Source organism: Oxyura jamaicensis, chromosome 4 (genome assembly GCF_011077185.1).
Source record: "Oxyura jamaicensis isolate SHBP4307 breed ruddy duck chromosome 4, BPBGC_Ojam_1.0, whole genome shotgun sequence".
In the NCBI taxonomy this organism is placed as follows: Eukaryota; Metazoa; Chordata; class Aves; order Anseriformes; family Anatidae; genus Oxyura; species Oxyura jamaicensis.
Genome location: NC_048896.1, coordinates 93694737 through 93710178, shown reverse-complemented (window position 1 = coordinate 93710178; position 15442 = coordinate 93694737). Strand labels below are relative to the sequence as shown.

General features: G+C 47.1%; 1 protein-coding gene across 2 annotated transcripts in view; it reads left to right on the top strand.

Moving 5' to 3' along the window:
• LOC118165978 (5-hydroxytryptamine receptor 7-like) overlaps nucleotides 1–6965 on the top strand; it is a 9990-nt gene extending 3025 nt beyond the window's left edge. For both annotated transcript variants that reach the window (XM_035324466.1, XM_035324465.1), the window contains exon 3: nucleotides 5151–6965. In XM_035324466.1, the coding sequence (XP_035180357.1) occupies nucleotides 5151–5922 (772 nt within the window). In that variant the 3' untranslated portion in view covers nucleotides 5923–6965. The remainder of the gene's footprint in view (nucleotides 1–5150) is intronic.
• The last annotated feature ends 8477 nt before the right edge of the window (nucleotides 6966–15442 follow it).

Here is a 15442-nt window from a genome sequence, read left to right as displayed (position 1 = left end):
TCCTTCTCCTTCTCCTTCTCCTTCTCCTTCTCCTTCTCCTTCTCCTTTTCCTTTTCCTTCTCCTTTTCCTTTTCCTTTTCCTTTCCCTCTTCCTTTCCCTCTTCCTTTCCCTCTTCCTTTCCCTCTTCCTTTCCCTTTTCCTTTCCTTTCTTCTTCTCCATCCCCTTCACCCTTCATTCCCCATCCCTCCTTTGGACACCCCCGTCCCAAACACACCGCCCAGGACAGACCCTTTAGGACAACCATTACAACCACGGCACGACCTCCTTCCACTGGGAAATGATGGAGGTGCTTGTGGGCACCCAACTTTCCGGGGGCACATCCCTGCCCAGCACACCCAGACAAGCTCTGGGGGCTCCAAGGAGCCCCGGAGCAGGGCAGCATCCTGCAGCATCCCCAAAATGCTGCCAGCACCCTGCACCCATCTCGTGCTCAGCCCTGCTGCAGCATCACCGGTGCTGGCTGTGCAAGACCCGCTGTCCTTTTTGGGTGAGGAAAAGGGAGCTGCAGCAAAGGAAGCAGCACAGGTTTTGGTGGTTTTAGACAAATCTTGACCCTTCTGGGATTCAGACCTCACCAGCGTGATGGAGGAAGGAGCTGGGAGGGCAGGAGGCTGCTGCAGAGCCCGGCTCTCCTGGCACGGGCTCACTCCTTGTGTGCATCCATGCAAGGACCATGCCGTGTCAGGAGGAATTTGCTCCCAGACCCTCATTCCCCCATCGCCAAATGGTGAAGTTGAGTGGTGTGAGGGGAATTTTCAGAGAGGCTTTTTGAGCAGGGGACAAGATCAAAAGAGTAAAAGGCTGTAATTTCAGCTGAGGGAGGGCCAGCGGGGCAGAGGGACGGGGTGGATGTCCCCATGGCTGAGCCCACCTCAGGCTTGGATGGCTGGATGTGCTCCATCCATCCCATGCTTGAGGAGGGAAAGGGAATAGTTGGGATGTCCTCTGATGCCCTTGAGGAGGAGCAGGTGGCTGGGGCACCATCCCGCTGCTTTCTGCCCCAAGAGTCCCCAGGAATGGGCTGCAGGGATTGCCCTGAGCACCCCCAAAATCATCATTGCTCTTCATCAACCCACCAGTCTCGCTCCCCCAGGCAGTCGATGGAGGTGGATGGAGGGATCCAGGACCATGCCTGTATTGTCACCTCTTCCTGGTCTTAGGATGGGCAGGATCTGGGGCTTAACCCCTGGTGGAAACATCTCCAGAAGCAGACATTTCAGCTTCTGTGCTGATGCAAAGCAGAGCTAAAGCAAAAGGGTTGCTGAGCTCGCACAGAACCTCCAACACTTGCTCCAAAAGAGATGAAATAGCTGTTCAGAGGGGGATTTACTGAAATTTCCACCCGTTTCCAATTTCTCCTGCCCTGCAAGAAAGAAGAGGGACAGCACCGATACTTCCTTCCCTTGGCATACCCTAGGATGCATAAAATCATTGAACCACAGATGGTTTGGGTTGGAAGGGACCTTAAAGATCAACTAATGACCTTAAAGATCGTCTAATAGCATCAGAACTTCCTCTAGTCCCGTCCTGATGGTGATGTGGTCCGCACCGTCAGGCAGCTGCCTGCTCCTGCCAGAGAGGAGGTCATAATTTTTATCGACGGCCGAAGTGTCCTCACACTTTGGTTAGCTCAGATATAAAAGATGCTCGGTTTGCCCAAGATGACAGGTACTATTAAAACGTGGGCTGCTACTATTGATTATTAATGCAGAGCGCTTTCTAAAAGCCTCTTGATTGAAGCTGGTAGAACGAGTCTTCTCTGAAGGGGAGTTTGATTGATTTTCTTTTAAATCAGAAAAAAAATATGCTGGAAACATCCATCTTTCTCTTACATTTTTCTTATATAAAAGCCTGCCAAAGTTATAGATTCTTTATTGCCAAAAAAAAAAAAAAAAAAAAGAAGAAGAAAAAACAAAACAAAAAAAAGTTTGGATGTTCAGCGTTTGATGAAACTCTGTAAAGATGCCAAGGCGCTGATAAAAGAAGCCCCTCAAAGTGTTTAAAATTGTCTTGATGGAGGAAAAAATCTCTGTCTATTTGCCAGGCAAAGACTGGGGCTCTCCCTTCTCCCTGGTGGGTGTTTCCTACCTGAAAGCAGATAGCAGGCTCCAAACTGATGTTGTCCCCAGTAGATGGGATGCTTCCTAAAAGAGCCAGGGGGATGAAATGTACACATCACTTTGCTGGATTGCCTCTCCTGTGTCCTTCATCTGAGCATGTCCCAGGCCAGGTGGGTCCCCGTGCTGTCTCTCCAGCTGGCTGAGAAGCTCCCGTGGGTGCTCCCACCACCCCTGGCCTTGGACATGGGCACTTGGCCCCCAGCTGCCCACCCTCCTCCACCTGGAGATCTCTTCTCCTTCAGCAGGATGAAGCCTGGAAGCAGAGACGGAGCTTAAACTTGGCCAAAGAAAAAGGCCAAATGGGATGTAGCAAAAGAGTGGGGTGCAGGAAACCTCAGCTCTGGGTTTGTCTGGGCTCAGCTGACCTGCATGGTGTGAGCTGGTCCTCTCCCAGCTCACCGGCTGCAGCACCTTGGAGAGGTTTTGCTTCCCTTTGTTGTTTAATCCCTGATGTAAGGATTCAGTGGTTGCTGTTCAGCTTGGAATAAATGTCCTGCATCGGCTGGTCCAGGTGGCTGGTGGTGATGGACCCAGCCTGGGGCAGGGCTCAGGCTGCACCAGTGGAGCAGGGACGTGGAACATCCCTTTTTTATATATATTATTTACTTATTTTGATGGAACAGCAAAAAAGCGGTCACCATCAGCTCTGCGTGGCACGGTCCCACAAAGTCGCACAAATGTCCAGCAAACCACTGTTCCAGGAACTGGCTTTTCTTACCTGATTACCGTGAAACCTGATTAATAACAACACACACACACACACAAATGAATCAGAGCGAGGGAATTCAATTTGCATCCCAGTGCCTGCCCGTGCAAGCGCACCTCCCGCATGGCTGTGGCTGCTGGGCTCTCGTCACAGCCGTAGGCAGAGACCCCAAAACTGCCCCGTGTCCTCCAGCAGTGGTGGCACAGGATGAAATGTGTCAGCTCTGCCTGCCTTTTAAATCTCGTCGCTGCATTTTGCTGGGCTAGCCTGTAAATTCCTTGAAGTTTCAGCAAATCCCAAGTGGATCGGCTTCTAAAGAAACCTCGGTGGTGGCATAACGAAGGGCATCACACGGCGCAGCAGATATTAGCGTGCAAAGTTCTTGGCCTGGATCTGTGATTTTTGGTGCTGAATTGGGAGATGCAGCAGCAGGGCATGGCTCTCTCCCAGATCAAAGGGCACCGAGCCTGCAGCAGGAGGGATCTGGGGCAGCATCTGTCCACCCCAATCTTTCAGCTCCATTCTCACTGAGCTCAGACTGGGCAGGAAGGAGGAGGTGGTATTTTTTTGGAAGTACAGCATTAAAACCATCCCTGTTGCCCATCTCCATCCCACCAGGTCTCATTCTTCCCAATGCAGACAGGTTTTCCATGGGGTTAACAGCGTTTTCTAGAGAGGCTGCATTGCCTTCACCCCCACGAACATCATCCTGCAGCCAGCATCACTGCTGGGTGTTCAAACAACATCGGTGGGTGTGTAGAGTTGTGCTTGGCTTGTATTTTTTGTTTGTTTGTTTGTTTTGTGACTTAGACCAGCTGAAGGAAATACAAAAAAAAAAAAATGAAAAAGAAAAAAAAAAAAGTAAAATTCATTTTATTTGAGATTCAGAGGAGAATAGTTTGGGCTTTGAATTTATTTGGCACTGGGGAGGGAAGAGAGACTTGAATAATTTTTTTTATTTCCATCTTTTTCCACTCCTGGGGGAGGATTCGGAGAAGGGAAAAAAATCAGGGAAGAAAAATCTGCTAACACCTACAATGAGATGGTTTGAGTGTTGGAAAAAAATGATAATAAAACAATGATACATCAGGGGTACAATTCTCTGCAGAAGTTTTCCTTTTGGCAGAAAAGGCCGTTCTTCCCCAGAAATGCTTTTAGCAAAAAACTGTCCGTACAGCTGCTGTTCTCACTTCCCCTCCGGCCTGACCCAGTTTATCCCAGGCAATTAAGAGGTGACTTGATCCTGCCTAAAAATGCCTACGAATTCCTGACAGCGGCCAGGGTTTGAGGCAAAGAGTCTGTAACCTAAAACCACACAACAGCTGGAGGGTTTTGCTGCACTCATTGAGATGGAATAGGAGGTTTTCCAGTGGGAGCACAGGCTGGCAGCGGCCAAATCCCTGCTGATTTATTAGTGTACAATTGCAATTTATCAGCTAACAGCTGACATGTCTAAGTCATACAAATCCTCCCAAGCCTGGGGATGTTTCAAAATCACGTGCTGTAGTGTAACCAGGAGCTGATGGTTGATGTAGTCTCCATCCCCCTTTCAATCAGATTAACAAGATTATTAACTCCAGACATCAAAATTTATGAATCCACGGTTCACAACATGCTTTTGGCATCTCCCACCAGGACCTCCATCCATTTTATGCCCCGGGGACACCACCTCTTCAGGAGCAACCAATGATCCATGGGAGCAGCTGCTCCAGATGTTTGCAATAGGCACTTGCTCCAGTCTTGGTTTCCAAAGATCATTTCCAGCAGATGTTGCAGGAACCTTTGGGTTTGCCCTAATATTGCAGGCTGGATGGAGAGAGGGATGATGTGTTGTACTGACTGTGGTGTCCAAGCATTAGTCTGCAGATCACCCTTCTCCTTCCTGGGGGTTTCCCTGGGTGGGCCATAGGCTGGAATGAGCTACATGCCATCACTGGAAATTGTTGTGAGTTCTCTGTACAAACTAGTTCTGGTAGAAAACTAAATTTTCTTAAGATTTTTTAATCCCAAGGAGGCCACATGGAGCCCAGACCTCAGCAATTCAATGGCATCTTGTGTCACGCATGGTATGAAGAAAGCAGAGGAAAAAAACTGAAATGGGATTTTAGGCTAGAGAAATGGAGGGTGTGAAGTTACACAGAAGATATTGCAGCTCCCTGGGAATGTTTTCCTTTGGGGAATTCATTTCTTGTTCCCTCTCCAGGATGAAATTCTCATGTCACGGAGCATGGAAAGCTGATGAGGAATGAAAATCACCCAACACCAACCAAATGAACTCATACCTTGCAACTCTCCTAAGCTCTGCAACTCTTCTTTTTGCAGGTATCTGGGGATCACCCGGCCGCTGACATACCCCGTGAGACAAAACGGGAAGCTGATGGCCAAGATGGTCTTCATCGTTTGGCTCCTGTCCGCCTCCATCACGCTTCCTCCTCTCTTTGGCTGGGCCAAGAACGTCACGGTGGAGAGGGTCTGTCTCATCAGCCAGGACTTCGGGTACACGGTCTACTCCACGGGGGTTGCCTTCTACATCCCCATGGCGGTCATGCTCGTCATGTACAGCCGGATCTACAAAGCTGCCAAGGTGAGTGCCGAGAAGCACCGCTTCATGAACTTCCCCAAGCACTACGAAGAAGAGGGTGTCTACTGCCTGGAGGCCTCCAGCCGGGGCCACCACAGCTCCAAGCGCACCAAGGCAGTGGAGGAATGCGCCACCCTCTCCAAACTGCTCCGGCAAGACAGAAAGAACATTTCCATCTTCAAACGGGAGCAGAAAGCGGCCAGGACCCTCGGTATCATCGTTGGGGCCTTCACGTTTTGCTGGCTCCCGTTCTTCCTGATGTCAACGGCTCGGCCTTTTATCTGCGGCATCCACTGCAGCTGCATGCCGCTGCGGCTGGAGAGGACTCTGCTCTGGCTGGGGTACACCAACTCCCTCATCAACCCCTTGATTTATGCTTTCTTTAACCGAGACTTGAGGACTACTTTCTGGAACCTCCTGAGGTGTAGGTACAGGAACATCAACAGGAGACTCTCCGCCGCCAGCATGCACGAGGCCCTGAAAGCCACAGAGAGGCACGAATGCATCCTGTAGAGCCGTGTCCTCTAGCTCAGTGCCTGACCGACGAACTCCTGCCCCTCCATTTCAGGTTCCTTGCTTCTCCTGCCCCTCAGGGCTGGAAGAAACCACGCGTGCCATTGCCCCCTGTCAGATGTCGCTGCTGAGAGCAGCACCCTTCCCTCACCCCAGGAGGAGATGCCGTTCTCCTTGCCCTGAAGGGAAATGAGCAGGCAGCCTTCCCTTCTCACCATGCCCCGGCTGGGAGCTGAGACCGAGGGGGATCCAAGGTCTACTGCCAACTGTGGGCAAGTCACACCACCTCTCTGTGCCTCAGTTTTCCCATCTGTTAAAAAAAAATAAAAATAAAATGAAAACAACAAAAAAGGAAAAGCAACTACTCCCCTCCCCTAATCAACCAAAATAAACAAAACAAACAAAACAACAACAACAAAAAAAGCTTGATAAGACTATGGCTCTCCACCTTCGAAAAGGGCTCTAAGGTCGGTGGAGAGCACAGGATGTACTATGTAAAGATGATGCTGGCTGCACTTCCCTTATCAGCTACAACAGCAGCTGCAGGCTCCATCGTAGATCCAGGCACTCATGACATCCCAGCTTATAGGAACTCTTCCCACCGATGTGATTGCGTTCTACACACTGAGCTCGTGTCCAAGTTTGCACGTCAGAGCCGTAATACCAATGACCCTCCTTCCCCTCACACTGTAGCACTGCGGCACTTGAAAGAGGCGCGTTTGTGGGATGCAACACGGCTGGACACCAAGTTCCCTCTGTGGTTGGATAGGACAGTCTGATGGCGTCCTCATCAGGGAGATGGCCAGTGAGCAAAGGATGGATGTGTTCATCGGGGTGTACTCTAATTCATTCTCAGACAAGTGATGTGTGTTCATAATTTGTGGCTAATTGACTCTATAAAAGCACGCTTTGGTTGACAACAGAAAAAAGTATATAATTTCTCTGACAGCTTTACAGTGCTTCAGTATGATGTCCAGCAAGCTTGAAAAAAATACACTAAAAGTGATGTATCTTTTTTAAAAAAATACAGACTGGTTTCTTTATTTCTGTGTATTTTCTTGTGGGTTTGTGTTCATGTGATGATAGGGCTTGTCTTCCTGCAGCCCCCTTTGCATTTGACCTTTTTTTGACTTTTTTTTTTCAACAGGGTGCCCAGTTTAAACTGGTGATTCACAGCAATTTCCAAATGAGCAGGGCAACTGGCTCAAGCCCACTGAGAGTGTCCCAAAGGGCCAAAAGGTTGGGCACAGCAACAGTCCAGTTGTTCTCCTGCTTCATATTCAGAGCCTAGCCCCTTCTGCTCAGAGGCTGATGTGCATCTACACAGTGACAGTCCTGTCCAGAACCAGCACAAAACCCAGCCTCACTGAACTGCCTTGTTATAGGCCAGTATTTAGGATGTGTCCTCCAATGTTCTGCCAAGGAGAGAAGTCATTGCCCAGGGAAACCTGAGCGGTGTCCCTGTGATGTCTTATGGCCTTACATCCTGCAAACCAGAGATCCCAGGGACACAACAAGGCAGGAGAAGGCGTGAGTATACCCTCACTGTCTTGCTTTCCCACTGCCCCTACATGAACATGTGCTAAACCTCTTTCCCATGTCAGTGCCTGACCACCTTGGTGTACTATGCTGCTCATCACCCTTCCCCAGCTTGGTTGGAATTTCTCCTGATGCTTCTGCTTCCAGACCCCTACAACAGTTCCCCCCCCATACCATCTCTCTAGAGCACACTTTGCCCATCTCAGGACCATTTATGAAAAACAAACCTCCTTCCAGAAAACACTATGGGCCAGCATTAGCTCTATCACAACATTTTAGCAGCAGCTGGTCGCTGGATCTGGCCAGCCACAGGGACATGAATTTGCTTCAGGGTCTGGTTTCCTGGGCTCCCCACCTCCTTCCCTGCCACAGAGCTAGCAGTGCCCTTTTGACTGCGCTGTCTGGATTAAAACTAACCAGCTGCTAATTCAGAACGTCTCATCTGCATGTGAAGGTCCCAAGACAGCCCACTTCACATTCAGCACATAGCAAGAGTCTGGTTGTTCTGCTGTTACGTATATATACATATGCATAAGATCATAGTGGCATGGTTTTACTCATTTTCTGCATTACGGGTTCTTAAACTGCCTTCAAAATTCATAATCTTGTTTAATTCCACTGAACATCCTTGTTCTGGTGGCATGTATAGCACTGCTTAAAAACAGACTGTAGGAGAGCCTTGAAAAAGTGTTTGATTCTTTAAAATGAAGTCATACGGGTAGTGGAGGTTTTTTGTTTGATGGTTCTTCTGGAGGAAAAAGAGGAGAGGAAAGAATATGATTCTGGATGGTTCAAAGCAAAACTTCTTGTAAGTTAGGGATCAAGAAAAATGGTTTGTTTATCTTAAAATTCAACACTTATCCTGGAATTGAATGTTTTATTTCGGTCTGTGGTCATCTGTCTGGTCATATTATTATTATTATTATTGTTATTGTTATTATTATTTCATTTTTAGCTATAGTTCTGCTTGAAAGAATAGCTTTGTTCCCAGAAACTATTCAAAAAGCTTACATCCAAAACCATTTAAATGTGATAAGATAGATTCACTGAAACAAAACATTTTGTGCAAAAAAAATAATGAGGTGGCTTGCATGATCTTTCTGGCAGTTACTGTCCCAAGCTGTATTGACCTCAGCTTAAACTCTTGCCTTTTAACTCTCCAAGATGAAATTGTGCTCAGATTAAACAAAATAGCCTGCATCCAAAGACAGCAAGGCCTCTTCCGTGCACGAGTGAGCACCAACCATTTAGTTAAGCCAGTCGAGATCCTTGTAGATGCGCTGCTAAATCATGCTGAAAATACTCCGTGTTGTGTTGTGTATTATTTTAATCAGACAGGAATCAATGCATTTAGCATCTTTAAAAAAAGAATGCTTAAAAAAAAATATCAGAGCCACTTTGAAACCAATGTAAGTGTGCATGCAAGTGTCCAACCAAATTGTGTAAGATTTAAGAGGCAAAAATCGGAGTTCCTTGAGAAAAGTATCAATTTAGGAGGGCAAGAGAAACTTTCCCAGGCAATGAGAGATTCCCAGCAGACTAGCAGCAACGCAGTCAGAAAGAATGAGGAGCCTCGGGCAGAGAAAATTGGAGTAATTCAGGCATAAAATGAGTAGGTCTCAAGTCAGCTCTTTATTCTACTCTGCGTGCAGAGGAAATATGTACAGAAACGCATGCAAAAGTGATCTGGGGAGCAAAGACAATTCTGACAAACCCCTACGGCTGCCCCAGCTGGGGTTTGCAAAATGCTGACAACGACGTTGAGCAAAGGCAGTGGAGATCAGCTCGAGAAGTAAAGACAAGCCCAAGGCAGTGAAAGCCTGCATGTCTCTGCCCAAAGAGCACCAGACTTCCCAGATCCTCTGAAGTCAGCACTTTTGTGGATGGGAAACGTGTTGGAGATCTGTGAGGACAACTCAGCGAAATCCCCACGTTTCTCACCTCCGCTCGAGTCCTGCTGCTGCTACCACCTCCTGATGGTCACACGTTATTAGGTGAGCTGCTCCATGTCAGACTGGAGCTAATCTATCCCTGGACCCCACCTTGAGCAGTGGTGGATGCTTACAGAGAGAGAAAGAAACCCAGCAAACGTGTTGTGGTACCTCTGGTGCATCCTCCTCTGCCCCAGCAATCATAGGTTCAGCAACTTCCTGAGCCAGAAGCGCTCTCGTTTAATAACCTCCCATGGATGCTTCTCTTCTAACCTATTTATGTTTTTCCTACTCTGACATCCTGAGACAATGAGCTGCACAATCTAATTATTTTTTCAGGTGAAGAACTACCTCCTTTCACTCATTTTGAACCTGCTGTCTGCTGAGCTCATTAGGCTGGCTAACCTTTGCATTAGGAAGGAGAATGAGTGATCATCCCCATTCACCCTCCCTGGGCCAGTTACGGATTGTAGACCTCTGCCTTATTCCTTCCCCAGCAGCTGGGGTTCCCAGTTATCATCGTGCCCACAGGAGAGGGACAGGACACCCCACCTCTCCCACAGGATGCACAGTGCAAAGGTAGGGCCAGTACCACTATCAGGGAGATGCTACACACCATAAATGTGCTATAAAAGCCCCCAACTCCTTCTGTTTGCAGCTCCCTTTGCTCCTGAACGAAAATAAAAATTGTTTGTGAGGTCCCTGCAGATCTGCTGGAGCTGCTTCTCACCCCAAATTCACCAAGGACCGAAGGCTGGGTTTTTTGAATGGCTTTGGATCAGATCAAAGCACATAAATCCCCCAGGCACCGGGACTGTCAGGGTTTCTGTGTCTCTCAGACGCCTTTCAGCTTTGAAAAGTGGGGCTGTGCAGCAGTCTTGTGTGTCCGAGGGTTAGCATAAAGAATGGTTGCAGTGGGGGAAATAAAAAACATAGCCAGGAGCACTTCTCCAGCAGGTGACATAAGGAGAAGCCTCAGGAAGAACACTGAAACGAGGTGAGTGTGGATCATACGCCCTCCCACGCTCCACTGCTGTCAAAGCATCCATCTATTTTAGTTCAGAAAACTTCCTGCTTTGACATGGTTTCTGGGCAAGCTTCCTTGCAACAACCAAGGCCTCTTTTTCCAAAGATATATTTTTTTTCCAAAGATATATTGATAGATAAAGAGGCTCTTGCCTCTGGGTTGGGAGAACGCCATGTAGCAGCCCAGGCTGGGGCACCCAGCAGCTCAGGACATGGCCAGGAGGTGAAGGAGAGGACGGATTGTGTTCAGACACTGCCTTGAGTAGGATTAGAGGGAAGAAGGGGGGAATGTCCTTCTTCAGAGGCATTGAAGCCTCAGCTGGACCAGGTCTTGAGCAGCTTGACCTACCTTTGAAGCTCTCTTTCCTTTGAGCAGCTCATTGGACCAGAGATACCAAGCTTTCCCTTCCAACCTCATTATTCTATGAATTAGATGATTTCTCTAGTCTCTCACTCAAGCTCATGTAAATATTTAGTACCACGTTCTCTGGCAAGACAATTTACAGATCTCCTACCTGCCATGTGCAACAGCTCCTTCTGTTCTGAGTGTTCTCCTAGCACTATTCAAGTTGCATGTCCAATATAACCACCAGCTATGTGACACTTGCCACATCTTACATAAGAAATGGTTTTCCTTTTGCCTGTTTTATTGCCATTTTTATCTGTAAACATCTCATATTCAGCACACAACATCTTCAGTTCCCTGACTCTGTTCCTCCTCTCCATCTTGTGCATTATTCTGAGATAAAGCAGAAGCAAAACCCCAGGCAACGGGTGGCTATTTGCAGCCCTTCTCCACGCTGGCACGCAGCGAAGGAAACAGACCGTGTTATGTGGTGCCGCTTTCTTTCAATTGACCACAAGATCTTTCACATAGAACATACAATTCTGAATGAAATCAAGAACAACAAGCAGATTGAAAGATGATGTTCTGGGAGGAGCAGGACATACCTTGCAAACAGACAGCTGCCTTTAGCTCTCTTTGGTCACATCAGTACTTCTCCCTGGGTGAACCTTGGGCTTGGCCCCTTGGTCACCCAGGTGGGCAGCTGTTTGCACTATAGGAAAACTCTTGTTTGGGTTGTTTCCTATCTGAGATAGCTGCTTCTCCATGACAAGAGTATCACAGCTCTCCTAAAAAGGGGGAAAAAGCAGCATGTCCTGTGGAAACGTGGCCCAGGGAAGGTGGAGGTGCAGCACGGCATGGTGTCGCAGTCCAGGTGGCTCTCCCTGCATGCCGAATTAGAAGAAGGTCTGACATCCAACCTGAAGGAGGACAGTGCTCATAAACTGGTCAGGCTCCATGTCCTTCGACTGCTGGAGATCAAGAAGCATTTGGATAATGCTCTCAGACACATGGTCTGATTTTTGGGTGGTTCTGTGTGGAGTCAGGCGCTGGATTCCTGCCGGTCCCTTCCAGCTGGGGTTATCCTATGATTCTGTATTCATGCCACTACACCTAGCTCAGCCCCAGGGATTTATGTGCTAACTCTGCCATGTCTCCCCCACCAAATCCATGAGTTCAAGCCCTGAACCTGCCCCTCTCCAAGGCAGCCACATCCCAGCTATTTCAGACATGCCCAGGCTCAGATCTGGGCAGCCTGCATGCGCTGTTCGTTTTCCTGCTCCCGCTGCCAAGCACACGGACCTTGGACAGCAGCAGGACTCGTCTGCTGCTGCACCACTTGCCAAAGAACTGCTCTAGCAGTGAAAAAAAAAAAAAAAAAAAGGAAAATCTTTCTAGGCTGCAGTGTATGTGTGTGATGTGTGAGAGTCGTGTTGGTAGCTAGCTGGAAACTTGCAATGCTCCAGCCCATGCAAAAGACAAGGAAAATTAACTCTTTCCAGGTGATAAGAAAGGTTGCCTAAAAACTGTGTTATTATCCACTTCTGCAGCCTCCCTGCAGTTTCTAGCTTCATATCTCTGAACCTTTGAACACAGTCAATGGTCTTTTAACACAGCAATTAGGAGAAGAGGGAGGAAGAGAGTGGCCAAGAGCCAGACGCTCGGTGACATTACGTGACAACACGGCCATGTGCTTGTGAATGATTAGCACAGCTCGCAGGGACTCTGCTCTAAGCCTGTGATTTTTCTATTTGAATGCAGACAATCTGAATGCCAAATGGACATTTTTAGATTCTGAAATGCCTCGGCCATTTGACTCACAGACCAAAGCTTTGGGCAGCAGTTTGCGTCATGTGCCTGCTACAAACCGACCCAGATGAACTGTGGCCACATGCCAAGCAGATGCTCTCCTGAAATGGGAAGCGATAAAAGGTTGTGAGCATGGTCCTGCAATGCCCTAGCAAGGCCATGTGTGGGTTACCTGTGGTTTCCACCAGTCTTCAACTTCATACTGCCATGTTCCTTCCCTTCCATCTCACGACTGAGTGCAGATCTCCAAGCTGAGGATTTTGATAACTCTCAGGTGTGATTGGATAGGTCAGTTACCTCTTAATTACTTTGAAGAGAATATTCTGGTTTTTTTTTAAGGGCTTTGGAGTTTTTTCATCTTCTCTTAAGGCTGAAGGAGAGACATTCTTCATAACAAGCCACACTCTTCCCAAACACCACATTTCTACAGCATTGTCAGGAAATCTGAGCTACATATGGAAATCGATGCAGTTTAAAGAAAATGGTTCTGTTTGACTATCTAGGTCCTTGGAGGCATTACTCAGAGCTAAGTGTTGTCATTTCTCAGGATTCTCTTCTCTGTTATATCTTCAAAAGACATCAGAATGCCAACAGCCTTTAGCAAGAACAAATCCAACATGCAAAAGAGGCTGATATGTGTAATGGTGCCTGCAGACACCTTGTCCCTGGGGTGCAATCCAAATACCCAGCACCTTGGAGATCCCTGATGGCTCACCCAGAGCTCGTGTCCCACCTGGGCATGGACCTCCATGGACCTGCCAACACAACAGTCCTTGGGGAAATAGCTCAAACAGATCAGATGTGGGGCTCTCAGAGCCATAATCTCCTCTGGGTATTGTGGAAGACTGCTAGGAGAAGGGTGCAGAGAACCTCTGAGTCTTTAAGGTTGCCAAACCTTGGCAACACAAACCCAGGGCTGTAGGGTCTGCACAAGAGCAGTATAAATAAATAAGTGCAGCATCTAAATTAAGAGTAATTAGCATGGGGCTCGGGACTGCAAGATCAAACCAGGGGATGAAATTGCCTTCCAAATAGCTGGGCAGCAGATGGTTTCAGGCAATGCCTTTCTCTGTAAGTAGCTGTTCATGGCACGTTGGGAGAAAGAATAGTGTTTCTGGCATAGTCACCAAAGAGGCATCTGTCTTCAGTAGCTACAGACTTCATTGCCCACCACCCATATACGTGCCCTGATGCCAAAACAACAATTTACTTACAAATCCCATTGGGAAGCAGATCTCTGAAAGTTCAGCTCACTGTTTTTCCTCACTTACTTCATTATGTTTTTCCACTAGCAATTAAATGAAAACTGATGAGAAATGGCTAATGATGATGAGTCCTTTGTTTAACAACAGAAAGATTAAAAAACATTAAAGAGTGCTGGAAATAAGAAGCTCTCTCTGGGGCACCCAATAAAGTTTTCAAAACTGGCACTAACTATAATAATAATCAGATTTTAGCCCAAAGACCCCCCCCCAAGAATGAACTTAGATATTTTATGCCTCACTATTTTATAATATAATGTTGTTTTCTAATAGGCAATTGCCTGTAATACCTCTTTTAGAAAGAATCTAAAGTTGCATCTGTGGTTGAAAAAATGTTAGCAGGAGTAATAGAAACATTACAGAGAAAGCAAAAACATTGTTCTGAGAAAATGCTGCAAGAACCAAAGATCGGGGAAAGAAAATGAAACAAAAAGCAATCCAGGATGTGTTGCTTTTGGAAATCATCATGATGTAGCACCTTTCCACCTTTGTATTTTTTTTTCAACATGTACATTTTATGAAGCTCACTAATACATTTTTTAGAAAAGCTTCAAGGAGAGACATATCATTGAAGATGAACTACAAGTAATACTACTGAGCCCAGAGAGGAATAAAGCAGCGCAACCATCAGATGTAGAGTAAATCAATACATCAGCGCAATCCCATTATTAGGTTTGAATTCTATCACCCAGTCTCCTAAATCACCACACAGAGCTGCAAAAAGAGGCAGGAAAAGGGATGGAGAGGGGGACCATGCCTTCCCCTACTCCAGAGAGGCCTGGCAACAAGTCTCTAAAAAGGAGTTGAGCTCAAACCTAAAGGCTATTGACTCTTGGGCACATCCACTTCCATACACTGGTTACTACCCAAAACAGCCTGTGCTCTAAAGGATAATTTTTTAAGACTATATTGAGGGCACCTCTAGCCTGGGGAAATACTCCTCTGGCAACCTCTCCTCATAAGAACTGGCACACACGTGTTGCCCATCCCAGTAGGTTACTCTCATACCATGAGCAGCCACAATTGCTCTTTAACTCACAGCTCCTGTGGCTGAGTCTGCTCCCATATTATAGAATTCGGGTACTCAGTTCAGGCAATCCAAATGGGCTTTGTCAGCGTAGCAGTAATAATTCAGCAGAGTAAAACGGAGCTAAAGGGCATGAACTGCAGTTCTTTGAAGAGGATGTACTCTTTTTCTTCCTCTGGGTCACGGCACAGCCATCTTTTCCCACAGCCTATTCCCAGGAGAGCATTTTAGGATCTAATCCTTATAGGGGACTGTCTCTAGACTTAAAAGGCTAGATGTTTCCTTGAATTTCTTTCAGGAAATGCTTCAAAAGGATATGGACAAGACTGACTTGAAAATACATTTCTTTTACCTTTCACAGGCTGCACCAATGATGGATTCCCAAACCTTTGCCGTGTCAAGACACACTGGCCTCTCTGGCACCCAGAATCACCAAACTCTTCTCTTCATCTAGGTTTAATTTAGAACTCATGTCACTTGCCCATGTTTGATGTACTGACACAATGCTCCCATTGCCATTCATGAGAAGAAATAAACACTTTAAAGGAACAGATTCTTTTGACCAATTTCAGTCTGTCTG